Source organism: Diadema setosum, chromosome 5 (genome assembly GCF_964275005.1).
Source record: "Diadema setosum chromosome 5, eeDiaSeto1, whole genome shotgun sequence".
Classification (NCBI taxonomy): Eukaryota; Metazoa; Echinodermata; class Echinoidea; order Diadematoida; family Diadematidae; genus Diadema; species Diadema setosum.
Window position 1 is genome coordinate 6359597 of NC_092689.1, and position 19187 is coordinate 6378783.

General features: G+C 38.5%; 1 protein-coding gene across 1 annotated transcript in view; it reads left to right on the plus strand.

Moving 5' to 3' along the window:
• Positions 1-19187, plus strand: part of LOC140229032 (centrosomal protein of 290 kDa-like) — a 48754-nt gene that overhangs the window by 24800 nt on the left and 4767 nt on the right. Inside the window, exons 30-49 of the mRNA XM_072309293.1 lie at positions 92-286; positions 1411-1599; positions 2272-2406; positions 2989-3210; positions 3735-3800; positions 4321-4428; positions 4954-5153; positions 5679-5892; positions 6412-6549; positions 7211-7318; positions 7844-7942; positions 8639-8761; positions 10159-10301; positions 11210-11345; positions 11960-12103; positions 13683-13955; positions 14792-14953; positions 15508-15714; positions 17121-17258; positions 18389-18579. Coding sequence (XP_072165394.1) covers positions 92-286; positions 1411-1599; positions 2272-2406; positions 2989-3210; positions 3735-3800; positions 4321-4428; positions 4954-5153; positions 5679-5892; positions 6412-6549; positions 7211-7318; positions 7844-7942; positions 8639-8761; positions 10159-10301; positions 11210-11345; positions 11960-12103; positions 13683-13955; positions 14792-14953; positions 15508-15714; positions 17121-17258; positions 18389-18579 — 3191 coding nt within the window. The remainder of the gene's footprint in view (positions 1-91; positions 287-1410; positions 1600-2271; positions 2407-2988; positions 3211-3734; positions 3801-4320; positions 4429-4953; positions 5154-5678; positions 5893-6411; positions 6550-7210; positions 7319-7843; positions 7943-8638; positions 8762-10158; positions 10302-11209; positions 11346-11959; positions 12104-13682; positions 13956-14791; positions 14954-15507; positions 15715-17120; positions 17259-18388; positions 18580-19187) is intronic.

Here is a 19187-nt window from a genome sequence, read left to right on the forward strand (position 1 = left end):
GAGATGCCAATGCATGAATAAAGCTGGCATGGACAGAGGTTTGATGCCCAATGTGACAACATGTTCCCCTTTTTTTTCTTTTCTCCTCCAGCTGAAGCATGAGAGGGAGAAGGTGTCGGAGCAGTTCAACGACCTGGAGCTGAAACACCAGGGTCTGCAGGAGTTGATGCAGACCCTGAAGGACAGCAGGGGGGCAGCCAAGGTGGCAGAGTGGCATGCCAAGATGCAGGAGACTCGGCTGCAGGACATGAAACTCAACAGGCAGATCACTAGGCTTCAGCAGCAGGTGGGGTATTAAACAAAGAGTCATGCTGGGGTGATGAAGACAGAGAATGTTGCCACAAAGATAAAAATGGATAATGGTAGAGTTTGGCAAGGGAGAGAAGGGTAAGAAGAGGGAAGAGAAAGAGGAGGAAAAAAAATTGCAGGAGGGGGAACACAGAGGAAGGAGAGAGGGGAGGGTGAGTAACAGGAGGAGGAGGAAGAGGGTTGGAGGGATGAAGAGAAGAGATAAGGAAGAGAAGGAGACAGAGGAGAGAGTTCGGCAAAGGAGAGAGGTGTTGGAAGATGGAAGAGGAGGAGGAGGAATACAGAGGATGGAGGGAGGGGATGAGGAACAACAGGTGGAGGAAGAGTGAGGGATGAAGAAAAAAGATGAAGAAAAGGAAAAGAGAAGAGTTTGACAAGTGAGAGAGGTGTAGGAAGAGTCAAAAGAAAGAGGGAGGAGGGGGAGGAGAAGGAGGAATAATGAGGAGCAAGAGAGGGGAGGGTGAGGAACGGGAGGTGGAGAAAGTGGGTTGGAGGGATGAAGAGAAGAGATGAGGAAGAGAGGGAGACAGAGGAGAGAGTTTGGCAAAGAAGAGATGTGTCGGAAGATGGAAGAGGAGAAGGAGGAATACAGAGGATGGAGAGAGGGGAGGATGAGGAACAGGGCACCGCTTCATGAAAGTTGTCAGCCCTGACAAGTTGTCAATTACTGACAATCATCATGGTAGCAGTCAGGCACCAGAGCTTCTCAGCCAATCAACACCAAGGATTTTACTGAAGTTGTCAGAGACTGACAACTTGTCAGGGCTGACAACTTTCATGAAATGGTGCCTTGGAGATGAAGGAAGAATGAGGAATGAAGAGAAGAGATGAGAGAGATAAGGAAAAAGAGGAGGATGAGAAAGAAAAGGAGGGGAAATCAGAAGTAGAAGAGTGAGGAAGGATTGAAAAGATGGAAAGGAGGAATAGGAGCAAAATGGAAAGTGAAAAAAAAAAAAAACTGTCAAATATGTTGTTAAATATGTGATATTAAGAATGCTACAAACCAGACTGATGGAGGTATTAAACATAGTTTGTTATTTCATGTGCATTTTCTGATAACTGTATTTCTATGTTCGTTTTTTTTTTTTTTTTTTGCATCAGGTGAAATATTTCGAAAACATGGTCACCACACACGAGCAGACAGTCACCAGCCTCGAACAGGAAAACGTTCACATCAGTCGCCAGGCCGAGGAGCGGCAGTTGCTATGGGAACAGCGAGAGGCAGAGCTGGAGAGAATGATTGATAACCTAGAGCGGCAGCAGCGAGAGATGGCTGATGCAGCTGTAAAGGTAGTGTATGTCTAGGCATGGCTTCTGCGCTGTCCCTTTTTTCTCTGATGTCATGTGTACATTATAACTTTTTTTTTTTGCAATTCCTTTTGAGAAGTAGTAACATTGTGTATTCATGTAATGCTTTGTTGTTGTTGTTTTTTTCACATGACCTCGATAGTGTCAGAATCATATATTCAGTGATGTTCAGAGTAAGCCAGTTTTACATTATCTATGCAAAGGTTTTTAAAGAAAGTTTAGATTGATGAGTTTCCTCGTTATATTTAATATTATCTAGATCATCAACGGGAGCACATTAATAGCATCGTAGAGTGAACATAGTTAAACACAAATGTAAGACAATGATAGTACAGTAGTCAAGGGTAACAAATATAAGAATTTGATCTGCACATGATTTAACTTAAAAAATTTATTACTATGCATAATTTGACATACAGACTAAAAGTCTGAAGAGATCAATATGGAAGTATTTGATTCTGTGTCTTAAAGTTTGCAAATATTTTAGAAGTTGCAGTTATTGCAGTCGCTGTTGAAAACATACAGAGGAAACAATCAGTCGCGAACATGTAACTTGCTGATCACATTAGATATGACTGTTGCCGCGTGCAATGATTAGCAAACATCTTTGTGTTGATTGGCCTCTGGTATTCTCATAATCCTTGAAATCACCAGTTTGAGGAGGCTACAGGCTCCCTGCCAGACCCCAGCCTACCGGTGGCCAGCCAGCTAGAGCACTCCATCCGCACCATCAAGATGCACGTCAAGACCATCCTGGATACGAGGGCGGAGATCAAGGCACTGCACAAGGTGAGCATGGTGGAGGGGATGAGTGTTGCGGAGGAGACTCCCACCACTCTACTCTGGTAGCAAGAACTAATTTGCAGTGCATTCAATATTTCATTCGTCTTTTGATTTTAGTTAAATGAACAATGTGCAGCAAAGTACCTCCCAAATATGGGAGTCATGTATCGACAAATGTTTAAATGCATATGCTTGGGTACAGTGCAGGCATTTGCATCGACAATTTCTTCTTTGATCACATGCAGATACTCATGTACATGCAATTCACAAAATTGTTTAAGCTGAATGTTTGTCAAATTGACATCACACATTTACTCCATTTCTGATTGATATCACTCTTCAGATATCATATTTCTCTGTTCGTTTGAACTTGTGAGACAGTGATGTTTTGTAGCCAGGAATATTGCTACAATTGCATTTACCAACAAGGATGTTGTCAAATCATAAGTTACCATTCTTTGATGGCATATCAGATCAACATGTATACATGAATCGAAGGTGTTATTACATGCTAATCACTGCCATGTGTCGCAACTTACCACAAGAGAATGACTAAAGCTGCTTTTTTGCCGCTCTCAACACACTTAGAAATTATCAGAGACAGAGAAGACCCTGTCCGAAACAGAGAGCAACCTCCTGTCTCGCGACCGCGTGATCAACGAGCTCCGCATGAGACTGCCTGCGTCGTCTGATCGCGACGAGGTGATCAAGGATGCGATGTCGGAAGGGGTACGCTTCAAGGAGATTGAGGAATCCTGTGAACATAAACAGGCCCTCAAGGTGGCCCAGACTCAGATTGAAGGCTTACAGGTTGGTTTATTTTCTTTTTTCCTCCCAATGATATCCAATTCATAATTTCAATTTTGTCTCAGTTCCCTTGCTGTATACATTAAAAAGTTTATTTGGTGTTAAAAAAGTTTTGATATATCTGTCAACCAAATTACTTTGGTGTATTGTAATACTTCAATATCATTTTTCCTTGTGAGTGCTATCCTTTCTTGCTACTTTTTTTTTTTTGCACAATTCAATTCGAGCACACATTTAAAGACATTTTTCTTTCATGTGGTGCTGCTGTTCAGTGAGTAGAAAATACTAATTATTGTTTGTATACTATTAAGATACACTCACCTTAACATGCTTAAGATGAAACAACTTTGTGAGAAGGGGTCACATCAAAAGTGTTGCATGCACTTCAAGTAGTTACTAGATCCTGAACAATTTATGTTCTAACTTTAGTGCAGTCATAGGATGCATAATTCCAATGTTCCTGGAGTATTTAAGGCAGACTCAAGCAGTAATAATGTATTTAAACAATTTTGTTCTTGCCTTTTTAGAATCGTATCCAGCAGAAAGAGGAAGCATTACAGAAGTACATTGAACTCCTGGAGCAGTCACGAAAGGTAAGATCCATTGTTATTTTTCTCTGAGGTTTAAACTTATAAAAAGATTAGGGATAAGTCAAAGAGTCATAATGTTATACATCTCTGGCATAGAGAGAACAATTTCATTAATTATCACTCTGTGTGAATCATATCTTTCCATTCCTTTTCAGTCATATTCATTGTCATTATTGAGTGAGTTAGTTCAACATCATTTGTGCTTTCAGAATGCAAAATTCATTGAAAAACTAAGATCGATATAGCAGACAAGTCTTGACAATTACATTGTTTTTGTTCCTCGTAAGTGCCTACTAAGGATGAGAGAAGAAGAAAATATAGCAGAACAGCATTTGGTTAAACATCATTATCCCATGGGGGGGGGGGGATGTAAATGTCATTATCTGGTAGACCAAGTTACAAAGAGACACAGAGGTAGCCTCTGGCCAATTTAGTATACAGTGTACATCCCTCTATCCAGAGAACAAACAACAAAACTGTGCAGTGTAATAATTGCAGCACTTGTGTATTTCTTTCTCCACAGGAAGCAGCAGATGAGAGTGCCAACTATATGTCAGAGATTCACGACCTTCAGCTGAAGTTACATGCCCAGAATGACCTTGCCTTCAACAAGTTCAAGAAAGCAGCCACCGTAAGAGAACAATCGTTTAACAAACAGTATGTCACCAGAGGCTAGAATTCAGTGTCGTGTGAACATAAGGAAAAAATTTTGCACAGAGCTTGAAGAAAATTCTGAGAACTATTGTTACCTTTAGTCATTTCTTAGGAAGGTATCTGATGTAAATTCTTAAATCCTGATGCATGCTTTTCTCTTTAGGGTGAAGCTTTACATGGAATTTTTGCAGTGGAGGTTCGTTTGAAGAATTTAAACTAAAATGTCTTCTAGAAAGGCAAGAGTGATTTGAATGAAAGTTTTGAATTGATCAATGAACAGCAAGTGCAATGGTAATTGAATCAAAATCAAGTACATTTGTAACTGATGACAAAATTTACATCTATTTCAGTGTGAGGAAATCATCCTACCGGCATACATGTGTATTTATTTTGTAACACTTGCATCATTTTATGTGTGCTTTATGTTGTCCTCATTGATACCGACAGACAAACAACAACAACATATGCTACTATAATGTATTTATCTTTGTTTCATTGAAAGGAACTTGTCAACAAACCTGCCCCACCGGTGCCAGGCAGCCGTGAGTTTGCCCGTCTCCAAGAGCTGGAGGATCTTGTAGCCCAGCAGGACAATGCCATGGCTGCCATGTCGGTCAAGCTCAAGGCAGCCCATACAGAGGTGGCCAAGTGGAAGGATGTGTTGAACCGCAAGACGAAGGAATACCAGAGGAACAAGGAGAGGTGAGAACATACAGAAAATAGATAAAGAGGAAACAACAAAGTTACATCTTCAAATTCATGAAATTTCTCCATCGAGATATTTTTATTGCAACCGATTGACAAATTGCCCTATATCAACGTAAAAAAGCACTGAATTGATTGGTGTTTTAGTAGTAGCCATGATAAAAAAAGTTACAAAAGTTACAAAGTTAAAGCAATAAAGTTACATCTCTCCTTCACTTTCTGGGTTCTTTTTATCTTTCTGTTGTGACAGTAAGACCGTCGAAAATCAGTTTTCTGCTCTTAAATTGCCCGTATGTCCACTGACTTTCTTGTAGCATCGACATGTATGTGCAATGATTTTCATGCAGAGTTCACTACCAGTAGGATAAGATTAAGTCATTTTATTTTTGAACATTCCAACTAGTCAAGAAATAAAAAATAGCTACATCATTAACACCAGTTGTGCAGAAGAAAAAAAGATTAAGTGTTTATGACTGTTATGTAGATTTTGTGAACATTTGGGTTTGTATTTATTGTGTATAGGCTGCTTGAAGATCACAAGGGTGAGGTGGAGAAACTGGAGGCAGAGATTGCCAGCCACCGGGAGACGATCGGTGAGAAGGAGGCGGAGATTGAGCGGCTGGAGGCGGAGCTTGACTCTCAGAGGGCGGCCAATTCAAAGGCACCCACCACCACGATGAAGAACATGGTGGAAAGACTGAAGAATGAACTTGCTCTGAAAGAGAAGCAGCACAAGGTGTGTTACTACTTCTATCCTTCTTTCTATCTCTCTTTTAACCTTGACTGTAGAAGAATCAGTATTGGAATGAGGTGATAATTTTTCAAAAACTTATAAGTTGTGCCTTATTTCTTTTTCATTTTCTTTCCATTTTTCAGTTGACAGGAGTTCAGTTCATCCCTTTTGCTCCAATATTCTCTCTCTGAATACACGTACCTGTTTTTGCTCTTTAAACATGTCATCGCTACTCAGGAAAGTTATGGATGTGATATATAAGGGATCTTACAAATGTAGCTTTGTGATTCTATCACTACCTTATAAGATGGAAGTGTTTATGCATATGAAAAAACTAAATCCACTGTTGTTGTGACTGTTATGTTATTCTTTCTATCTTATTATATTTTATTGTGTCTTATCATTACAGTCATTATCATCAACATCATTTTTTTGATTTCATCATCAACATTATTATCATCATAATAACTGTTTGTTGCTGTTGGTTTGTTGTTTTTTTTCAATTATGTATAATGCATGTAGTCTCTAAGCCAGGCACTCCTGCAGTTGAGAGCTGACATGGTAGATACAGCCCAGCAGAACGCCAAGGCTCAGGCTACAGAGCAAGAACAGCAACTCAACATCCAGAAACTCATCGACAAGGAAACCAAGAAACTGAAGGTGATGTCCTGATCAGGGACTGGTTCCCACAAACAGAACTCAAATTCAGCTGAAATCTATTCAGTTCAACACAGCTTCAATTCAGTTCAATTCAGTTCAATTCAGTTTAGTTCAGTGTAGTTCGGTTCATTTCAAATCAGTTAAATCCCGTTCACTTCAATTTCATTCTACTCAGTACCATTCAATTCAGTTCAGTTCATTTTAGTTTGATTCAATGCAATTAAGTTCACCTTAGTTCAACTCAGTTCAATTCAGTTCAATTAGTTGAATATTGATTTCTTTAAGTACCAAGTAATAAGTTAAAACACTCAGGAATAATATCCTTTTATTTACAAGGTGATTCAATCCACACAGCAATAGCCAGTTAGCTTATTACTGATCTTGTCATATCCGCAATAACTACTGATAATGACAAGCATAAAGGATAATGATAACAAACTACTTTTATATCCGTAGTAAGGACATCACAAAAATCTAGATACATCATATTGAAAACTGTGTTGTGGCATACGTTATAGATGTAGATGCATACATGTACTTTGATGGTCACAACAGAATGCAAGTAATTTTTGAAAGCTTTTTTTCCGAACTTAAATGCTGTGCCACTTGATGAGGATGATGTGGTTTTTTTTTTCTCTGGTTTCATGTCTCAAACATGTAGGAAGTCTTGGAGGAAACTCAAAGCAGACTGGATCAGGCCAGGAAAGATGTCAAGAAGTTCAAAGGTCAAGTGTCTAGTGCCACCCGCGAGCTGGAACAAGTTAAAGAGGTTTGCATAAATACAATGTACTTACCTGAAAAGATACATCTTTGAGTGGGATATCATGTTCAGTGATTTTGCTAAGGTTCTCTCATCTTGTCTTCAATTTACTTTGATTCTGTCTTGATGGACATTGCTTGATGATGCAGATTCCTGTGTCCAGTGTATTTGTTGGTCAGTGCATAAAGCCAAAGATAATAGTCCTAAACAATTATACTTTGTCAGCATATTCCATAATTGGCTTATATTTTACATTGTGTGGACATTTGGACATAAAGAGCATTGAAGATACCAGTTTTCATAAGTATTTCAGCTTGAATCATGCTCAGTTCTTGTTGCTGGCAAAGGAAGTAGCTGAGGTGTGATCTCAGAAACCTGTGCTATTACACGTAAGTCTGATATGTTCATTTCTATTGTTATCAGTTTATGGTGCTTTTGTTGTTTAAGTTCATCTCCATTTACTACAAATGGACAGTAGATATGGTAGTGCCACCATGAACAAGTGACACTCTGAGTATGTTCTTTTTTTTTCAGGAATTTCAGAAGAAATCCAAGCTACTCATCAAGGTGGAATCAGAAAAGGAGGGCCTGGAAAAAGAAGTAGATGTCCTGAAGCTACAAACAACACAACAGGTACGTTTCAAATTGTACCTTTTTATTTTTTTTTTACCTCAATGGCCTTTTGAAATGAGTTGTGGTAATAGTTCTCTTGAACATTTCCCAGAAAGTTCAGGTGAATCATGAAACTTCAAAGAAGTTTTAGACTTTGGAACATTACTGATGTGTACATTACTAAAAAACAAAGCAAAACAAAGTGATCCAAATAAAAGGAGGGTTCCACCTTTCATCAGGACCTCCAGTGTTTTCAGGTATCTCAGCCATTGCAAAACCAATTTTTATCAAATAAACTCTGAATTCCTCTCAGAATTGCACGCTCTTTATTATTTCATATAAATGGTTTCAAATTATTTCGCAAAGGGTTAAAGCCTAAATCCCCATCTCCACCAAAACTATACCATCCCTTTAACCTGCCAAGCCAAGCTTTTTCATTAGCATTCAGTAATCCATCCAGGTTTGACCTAGTTGTGGATAAGCAAGCCCATTCAGGCATAGCAATGTGCCTCAGTCAAACAAGAAAGGCATTGTTACACAATAGGGACTAAGGTGACAAGGCAACCTCTATTCATTGACAATTTGTTTCCAGACATCAGTGCCAATTGGCAAAGAAAGCACTCCAGTGTATGTACCAATTGGTGAACACAGCACAGTAAGGGTTAAGGCAACAATGAAGCATAACAATGGATTGTAAAATGGCAATATTTTCTGCAGGAACCTGAACGTGACCTGGGGGACATTGACGAGGTTTCGGCACTGAAGAGGAAAGTGAGGCAGCTGGAGGCCCAGGTGCAGAGCAGCAGGAAAGCCACAGATGTAGGGAACAAAAAAGAACAGGTGAGCAATATGGTCATCTGACCTAGAAGGTCTCGTCTGGGACATCTTGGTTAGTCTTTCTCACAATCATACAAAATAGAGAACCATACAAAACTCAAATTTTGCCATCCAGGGCCCTGTTGCATAATCAGGCATACAGCTAAGTCAGCAAATCCATCGTTCGTGTAAGATGGGTATCGGCCAATCAGAATTGAGTTTCCAGAGATGTATATTTGATTTTCTGACTTATGCTTAGTTTAAAGCTTTTGTGCAACAGTTTCCTGATTACATATCAAAGCCTGTTGTAGTGGTAGGTGTTCTATTTTTATAGTGTATCATGAACCAAATGCATGTTTCTGATTGATGCTACTGTAATGGGTATAAGTTCTTGGTGATAATTGGTTCTTGTCATGTTTCCTCTTGTTAGCATTTGATCTGTTTATTGACAAATGATATTGACAGTGCAGAGTGCTACTTCATGTCTATAGAGATAATCAAGATTAAAAAAAAGAATGACACTAGATGAAAGACTTGAGTGTCTGTGACTTAACATTGCATCTTGACAGTTATTATAGGTTGTTGTTTTTTTCATACAATTATGATTTGAAGAAAGTTATGCAATCTGCCTTGAATGAAAAGTGATAGTGACTGAAAATGTCTCACAGTTTAGTTTGTGTAGGTGTATAGGATAGCTCTAGTGGATGGCTTCTCAAATTTGAGACATGCCACAGTTTCTTATACTGTACAAGCAGAAATTTCTGCATACATAAAACTTTGCAAGTTTTACGAGGATCCACGATTCTTGACAGTAAAGTGCTTGTGAGAGCTTTTGTCTAGGCAATCCAGTACATTGTACTTGTAATTTTTTTTTTCCTGGTTGCCAATTCTTGAAAGTGTTATGCTGCAAAAAAAAAAAAAAAAACAAGGACTGTTGGCCACATACTGTGGAAGTTTCATGCCATGAATGGTTCTGGTTTTGCAGCATTAATTCAATTTTCAAAGGGATGGTATAGTATTGGTGGAGATGAGAACTGGTCTTCCAACTTTTTGTGAGATACCAAGAAATCACTTGCGAAATAGAGCAGAGTATATCATTCTAAGAGGAATTCAAAGTTTATCTAATTAAAATCATCTAGGAATGGCTGAGGAATCTAAAAACAAAGTAAAACAAGGCGATCGTAATAAAAGGTGGGCCCGTACTTTTATTAGGATCACTCTGTTTTGGATATCTCGGCCATTTCAAAACCAATTTTCATCGTTGAAAGGAAGATATTATTCAGAGGGGTGAAGGTTCAGGTGCGAGTTTCTTCACTTTGTCTCCCTCTACAAATTAAAATTTGTTAAGATCGCAACTGCTGATCAAACGTGAAGTTAGGTCTTAACCAAAACTGTATGATCCCTTTAATTTATTTTTGCAGTCTGCACTGGAGGTTGCCCGCTGGGAGGAGAGCAAGAAGTGGGAGAAGAAAGTGGAGTCCCTCAAGGCCAAGCTAAAGGAGAGAGACAGGGAGATTGAACAGCTGCAGAAGAGCAACAAGATGATGAAGGAGGCCCTCAACAGGTGGGTTGTGACCAGTCAAGAAGAAAGTCTCATTGATTTTATACAGTGAAGGGTTTGAAAGAGTCACAGAAAAATGCCAAAAGCTCTAATGCTTTTGAGTAGATGGAAGTCTGAATTAGTTTAGAAAGGAAGCTCTCTCCTTCAGTGCAGCTACTCCATTTTAGTTTGCACAACGATACTTGAATGATGGTATTAAAGTTGTGACTGCCCTGTAGTAGTAGAAGATATGCTGTAGCATGTAAAAGACTCAGTTGTTTTTTTTTTTTATGGGGATGGATTGATAATTCTGTTTTGTTTTCTGTCGCCATGTATTTTTTCTTTGATGTAGTTTCTGTTGCATCAGCCAACCACTCTTACTGTCTATTTGACTTGTCACTTTTTATCATGTGTATTTGCAGTTGAGAAATGAAACTGTTGTATTACAGCAAAACAGACACCACTGTAAAGACCAATGAGAGAACAATCAATTGGCTAGCTTTTAGCTAACGTATGTCCTCAATGATCTAAACTGTCTGCAAATTTTCAAGAGAACACGGTTACTGATTTTACTACCCAATGAATTTCTAAAATTACTGTTCAAGGTAGAGTACTTGAGTAAGTACTTTTATGTAAAAATTGAAAAGCACGCTACATGTAGGTGTACATGTAGTAGGTGTCATGTCATCAGCCATTGCTGTCATGAAGTAAATCCAATGACATGCTTGTAGCTTGAATAGCTCACAAGATGCCGTAATCTAATAGTTCCTCTTGATCTGTGCTCTTCTCTATGTAAGACGTGGCTTCAAACTCAGTTATTCATTTGCTTCATGCTGATGTATTGTAGTGCTACACGTATACACTGTAAGTTTGCTATGTGCCAATAGACCAAATGTAGCCAAGCTTTCCTACCACCGTTTGGCATTTTCCAGAAATGAGAGAGGAAAGTCATCGACCACCAGAGGAGAATTCTCAGCCACCAGGAAGATTGCATCTGACGAGCCGTCGTCTGCACTACTGGCCGAGCTCGAAGATCTAAGGAGGAAAAATCATCGCTTACAAGATGAGGTTAGCTGTGTGATACTTTCAAACTGGTTGCCTTCTAAATATGGAAAGTTGAGTAGGTTTGATTTATGATACAACAGGTTCCTGTGAGCAATATGGTAGGAGATATAAATAGAAATGGGGGTGGAACAAAATGGAAGAAAATTAGCTGAGCCTTCTTACAATGTAAAGCAATAGTCACAAAGGACAATGTAAAAGATATCCGAGCAATTCACACATTGTAAATAGCTGTCATAGTGCTGATAGCTGGAAGGACTGACAAGTACATGTACATGATTTCAGATTGGAAACAACCAGTCATGGCAGGATGTGTAGATTTTGTTCAAAATTGCTTGATTATTTTGGATTTGCGTAATAGTTTTAAACTAGCTGAAGATCTCCCAGCATTGGAAAATATAATGAAGAAATCTAGTCACATTAGACACCAGACTAACACTAGACTAAGCAAAGTTGGTGTGAATATTGATTACCATTTGTTTTGCAGTGATGGAGCTCTGAATACTCAATGTCAAATGTAGGGATTTTTTCTTTCTTTTAGTGACAGGTCAGAGTGTTTAAATCTGTACTGTCTTTAATAGAAATGTTGACCAACCTTTTCTGCTGTCCCCAATTTTCAGATCTCATCCTTGCAGAGGCAGCAGGCTCTGGGCCATGAAGCGGTGGTCCAGGAACTGCAACAGAAGAATGACTTTCTCAACAACAAGATGGAGAATCTGCAGAAGCGACTGGAGATCGCAGAGAGGGAGAGGATCATGCCTGTGGTATGTGAGATAGAAAAATATTAAAAAAAGAAGTGGCAAAATACTTAAATAAGAGAGATAATGAATGTATATGCTGCATAGACATTCTATCTATAACTGATGGGTGAACGGTAAGCTGTGAAATTACACTTTGAAGTTTTCACAATAACCATGTCCTAGTGGTAACATGGCATAGTCATGTTAGATTTGCAGAAGTGTATTTGAGTCAGACTGACTTTTGAACATTGGAAGTGCTTAATTGTAATGGCATGCAGCCGTGCTGTACTGCCTCAAATTTGTTGTTTATTTATTGTACAGGTTGTGTTAGGCAAAAGGTGAGATGAGATATTTATTACAAGTCTTGTAACCCTTTTACTAGTTGATCTATAGAATTCCACACACTTTTATGGGGTCCACTAGATTTTTCATAGGTAGTGAATTAAATCTCATGTTAACCTTATTCCCACTTGGGGGGGGGGGGGGGGCATTTTGGCCCCCCCCCCCTCGACATTTTGCGTGATTATTATGCAACGCGTAATGCTCTCGCCGTGACATTTTATGACTTTTTTCTTTCAAGTATCGCGCAACTTTTGAGGCCAAATTTGTTGCTGCCGGGCATACCGTTGTGAAGCCACGCTCCTTTGAAAAAAATTTGTCGTCCCCAAAATTGCTCAAAAACATGATTTTGTGTACAAATCTAATGTAAATTGTGTTTTTGCAATTAATTCATATAGAAATAAATATTTTTTACTTTCAATGGCTGATAATGATTTATTTTAGCCTGATTATGCTTTAAAAAGTTTCTGCGACAAATTTTGTCGAAAAAAACCAAATAACAAAAAGTAAAAAACAAAGAAATACATAAGAAATTCAATAAACAATAAAATACATAAGAAATAATTATGAAGCCGAATTTTTGCTTCAATATTATTGTTGAGGATATTGAAAAGAATATGTTCACCAAAAATTAGAAGTCTTGGAGCTTTATTTTTTGATTTATAGGCAAAAATTATTTTTGCAGAAATTAGCATTAATTAATTGATATAAAATACATTAATTAAAATCTGAAAAATCTAACTATACAGTCTTGTAGATTACATTGGTCTCTACCTCAGTGCAAATTTTCGCAAGGATCGCGCGATCCACAACCGAGATCTGAAGGGGGGGGGGGGGGTCAAAAAAGCCCCCCCTCAAAAAATCCAGTGGAATTAGGGTTGAACCTGTAAACTGATGAATTTCTTCTTCTTCTTTTTTACCTCAGCCAATGTGAAGAAAACCTCAAAAAGCATTGACCAGAGACAAATATGATGTCCTTGACATTAATTTCTGCTTCATAGCTGAAGTCATTTTTGCTGCTAATGATTTAATTTCTTTATAAACTGCATTCAGAAGTGAATTTGGAGCTGTTTTTTCCCTGTTTTTTTCAACTCCCTCTCATTCTAACTGTTATTCATGTGATGTTGCTGAAAGGAAAAAAAGGAACAACACCTTGAAACGTATCATTGAAGAAAAATGTTGTTAGGTTGCTGTGCTACCTGATGTATTCAAGAATAGGCTGTGTTTTGATCAAGCATCACAGTCTGTGTTTTATGCTGTTCAGACAAGCACAGCGACACACGCCAGCGCCCCAGCCCTCAAGACAGCCGAGCGTGAAACAGAGCTCCAACGACAGCTCCTGGACCTCTCCCAGGAGAACCTCGAGCTGCGGTTCGAGGCTGAGCAGGCCAAGCGCGACGTCCCGCGGCTCCGGCAGCGCGTGGACGACCTGGAGAAGTACAACGAGGCGCTGAAGTCGGACCTGGAGCGGGAGAGGAAAAAGAGCAGGGCAGCTGCCAGCAAACTGGCCAACGTGTCTGGGGGAACCAGCAAGAAGGTGAGGTGTCTTCTATTGATGGGCCCTGCTTTTTGAATGGAAATAAGACCCATTTGGACACTTGTTTTCAGCAGTGTCATTGAAGTGAAAAAAGAAAAGAATTCTGTCAAAATGAGTGACATTTGGCTAATAATCACAAAAGTCTGACAATTTTGATATCAACAAATTCTATTACTGGCCATTTACCAATACGTCAACAGCTTTTTCTCTGAAGCTCATCATGTGAATGCTACTTTTCATACATTTATCATATTCATTCAAGGAAAACGTCATATCAGATCTCGTCAAATTGTGTATTGTTTCATTTTTGGAGGTGATCAATGCAGTGATTGACAGTTGTTCTGTCAATTTGTTTCCAAGAAACAACCCAGCAAATTGTTCTCCACAAATCCATGTGTACAGTGTGTTTTCCAAACAATGCAAAATGGAATGATGAAGAAGTGTATTAATTGTAGGTGAATATCAAAAGGACTTTAAACAATCTGTTGAGATTATTTAAAATACCATGTTTTTGTTCATTATTATTTGAGCAGCTTGTAGAAGTATGCTTTTGACAGCTTATTTGACAAATGTGTTTGCATTTATTGATTGGTTAAGAACTGTAGTGTTTGACATCAAGCATGTGACAATCGTCATGTTTCATACTCACACCATAATCAGAATTGGAACTGCAAGACAGCAGGGTGTGTTTCGATGTGTTTGCTTTGCTAACATGGAGCAATGACTTTTGCAGTTTTAGAAATAAGTAAGCAAACCCACACTGTTATGCCCTGTATTCTCACTTCATGTGTCCTCAGTTTAAAAAGAAAGAGTTGTCATGCTTCTCCATGTAGCAGGGAACAAGTGGGAAGTCAGTGGCTGAACTTGAGAGGACAGTGGGTCTGATGAAGAAGGTGGTGGAACGGGTTCAACAGGAGAACGAGAAGCTGAAGAAGGCACCGGGAGTCACCACCCAGACAGAGATCCACACCCTTCAGGATGAGAACAAAGGGCTCAAGGTAAGATTGGCAACTTCTTGAGAATTATGATTATGATGATAGTAATGATGTTGATGATGATGATGGTGATGAGGATGTTGATGATGATAATAGTTATGAGGATGATGATGATGATGATGATGATGATGATTATGATGATAGTTATGATGATGATGATGATGATAATGACAAGAACGATAATGACAATGATGAGGAATGACAATGACGATGATACTAGATAGTGATACTGAAGTCTTTTATCCATTTGTCTCATAAGATCTCACAACATTATCATCGTTTGTAATGTTGCAAGTTAAATCTTTGCTTTATTACACCTGAATGTTTGATTTTATTAACATTTAGCCCACATTTTAATATTTCTTTTTCATTCCTATAAAGTAAATTGTGTTTTTCTAGTGGCTAGGGAAGAAGTATAGCATGATACCAGTGGTAATAACTTGGCAAGTTATGGCAAAGTGAAGAACCCTGTGATTGTTGCCAGTCTGCCCTTTAGAAACCCAGCCATTCTCCCTGCATTAATGTTCTCCATGATGGTGTTCTTACAATGGTAATAGGAGGAGTTACAGAAGCTGAGACACCAGGTCGGGGGCCAGCTCTCCACCCGCTACGAGAGCACCCAGAGGGGTGTGGCCAAGGCCATGGCGGAGAACGAACGGCTACGTCAGGAGCTGCAGAGAGAGGTGGACACCTCCCAGAGATTGAGGGTCAGCCTCGCAGACGTCACCACTGACAAGAACCGACTGCAGAAGCAGCTGGATGAGGTTTGTTTGTTTGTTTGTCTGTTTGTTTTGTCTTATTTAATCATGGGATAAAATGTCTCTGAACAGCCAGGTAAGGCTGTTCTTCAGAGAGGCCATGAATACAATGTAACAACAAACAAAACAAAAAGCAACACAACAATGAGCCAATCAATCAAATCAAATTAACAACAAAAACATGAATAGCATAATGAGATACATTACCACCTACTGTGTGTAACAGCAAACTAATTTAAAAAGAAACGAGATTATAGGCATAGATTCACTACACACAAAATGTTACCAGAGAAAATAAAGCCAACAGTGACATGTAAATGTGAGCTATTGAACTAGCCTTGTACCTTGCACTCTTGAGGCAATTCACTACAAATCCATGCCAACACAAGTGATCTGATATTCTTTCAAAGCCTGTTAAATTGCTAATTACTGTAATGTTTTCAGGGAGATTGTTGAATATCTGAGCAATGTATTTATGCCTCAAGCTGCCATACATATTGTGAGAGGATTTGTTTAGTTGCATCAATTAAGTCTTGTTGTACGACAGCAAAAGGGTATAGATTGTGTCTTGATCCTTTGGAGACTGCTCAGTAAGTTTCAATTAATTCTACTTCCATGCATTACATTGTCGCATGAAGTTCATTTCATTCTGGTCCAAATTCTTTGGATATTGAAAATGTTTGTACTGCATGTATCAACATGAAACCAGAACTAATGAACTCACATTGCTTCATAGTGCAATCGGTATCTTGTCTACATGCTTATGATAAATATTGATAGAACCTACAGGAAATTGGTTTGAAAAACTCCTTAACTGTCAACAAGGTAATGCCTCAACTGTAATTACTCTTGTGTGTATCACAAAAGTATGTATACTCATGTGCTTTTCATTTTCACATCTCAGACTTGTAATATTCTCAATTCTCAATTTCAATTAAATTACATGTACAGTGTAAACATATTGCATATTGTTGCAGTATATGTGTGTGCTACATACTCGAGTTATGGATCAAGAATTTAGCATTCGAAGTTTGAAGATTTTATGAGCCATCATTTAGATACTTGGCAGAGATCATGAGCCATGATGGTACTAACTTTAAAAAGTTATTTCCCCTGGAAACAATCAATAGCTAACATTAGTGTAAGTTGACTTTCATGTCAGAATTTGGTGTATTCCTGCTAGGCACCCAAAAAGCAAACAAAGCAAAACACAACAAATAGAACAAAACAAAAAGCTAAAGTGAGGAAAAAAAAAAACAAGAAAAACAAGCAAACAAACAATCTCAGAATGAAACAGAAGAAAAGGTAACATAATAAAGCAGAAGAGCACAATATTTCAATTAAAAGATATAGGTGTATAAAAATTGATTTTTGATTTCTTTCTTATGCCTGCTGTGGATTTGACCATGTAGATTCAAGAGAAGCTGACCATCGAGCAGGCCAGGGGGCCCAGGCTGGAAGGGGCAGACAGTAAGAGCTGGAAGTCCATTGTGGTGACCAGGATGTATGAGGAAAAGATGAGGGGTATAGAGCAGGATCTAGAGAAGAAGGCAAGTAACACCTTTCTCATATGACCTCCTCTCTCTCTCTCTCTCTTTTGAGATATATATGAATATATATATATATATATATATATATATATATATATATATATATATATATATATATATATATATATATATATATATATATATATATATATATATATATATATATATATATATATATATATATATATATATATATATATATATATATATATATATATATATATATATATATATATATATATATATATATATATTTTTTTTTTTTTTTTTTTTTTAAGACATTATTCCAACCCTGTCTTTTTCAGATTTTTGATGATTCAATGTAATTGACTCTACAAAGCTTCTTCTTCTTTTTTTTCTGCACCATTCAGGCTCCTCGTAGATATGTTTGTATTATAGCACTGATTTTAATTAAAGGGTGTGTACAGTTCTGGTCGAGGTGAGGATTTAGCTTTTAAAGTTTTGCGAGTTATTCAGAAACCACTCTATGAGAAGTCAAAGAGCATGCAATTTTAAGGGGTATCAAAAGTTTATTTGATGAAAATCAGTTTTAAAATGGCTGAGATATCCAAAAACAAGGTGAAACAAAGAGATCCTAATAAAAGGCGTGGCCTGTCGCCTTTTATTATTATCACTTTTTTGGATATCTCAGCCATTTGAAAACCAATTTTCATCAAATGTTGAATCCTTCTTAAAATTTCGTGCTCTTTCATATTTCATAAGAGGTTTCTCATTATCTTACTTAGGATTGTTCAAATCATGAATCCCCACCTCAACCAGTACTGTACAGTCCCTTTAATCTCTCGACAGATCTTTTGTAGCAGGTTGTATGTTGGATTACTCTTTCCTTTACCGGTATTTGTAGTAATTGATTCATTATGTGTCTGATATCCAAAACATTGAATGAACTTTGAATTATGAATACAGGAAACAGGAGAATGTGTAGTATGTGTATGTGTGTATGTAGGAACACACATCGTTGTGTTTTTGTGTGAATGCAGGTGTGTGGGCATTGCATGCATGAGTACTGGTATTTGTGTGGGCAAACATACTTGTATGTGTGTGTGTTTGCAATCATCTACAGATGACTTTCAGCTCAACCTGGTTGTGAATGTTATCTCCCCTTACAGAATGAGACGCTGCGAGACCTGCGGCAGCTCCTGAAGGACTCCGCCCGTCGGGAGCAGGCGATGCTGAAGGAGATTGGGGAGCTGCGGGAGAAGGTGGGCATCCTGGAGCGCTTCCCCGTGCCTGGGAGCGAGGGGGGAGGAGGAGGAAGAGGACTGGAAGGGGACGTGGTGCAGCAGCTACAGCAAACCAGGTAGAGTTTGCTTGGTTCTTTGTCATGTTTTTCTACTACCAGGAATGACATAGCCACAGCTAATGCATGCAAACTGGAATCAACAGTGTCAAAATGTGTTCAAAGGAATGAGTGAACTGAGTAGCTTTGATAACATCCAGTGTAAGAATGAGACATCCATTAAGCCATTGAAGACTAGTCCAGAGTATACTCGGGTAGGTGTCTATGGGAAATGTGTGTTAGAGCAAAATTAGCTGGTCCTCAGTGGGTTAATTTGAATACATCAGTGAAGCACTGCAGGTGTTCTTTCCAGTCAATAGGGTTAACCAATTTTTCCCCTGCTGTAATAGCCATTATCTACCATCTGCTCTGCAATGGGCTCTTTCTATCATTTGTACTACCAGTAGATTTCCTGTATAACATGCTTTACTGAGAATTCTCTACCACCTGTATGAATATCTCTTACTGTCTGAATTAGGCTTTTCCCTGCCACTGCTTCACTCCGGTTCATATGCGCATTTACTGTGAGTCAACAGTGAATACAGTTTGCACATCAACAGTTTGATAGAATGCTGATAGCTGGTCGCCTCTTGCCTTGCTTGGCCAAAGTACTTGAACATTCACAATTT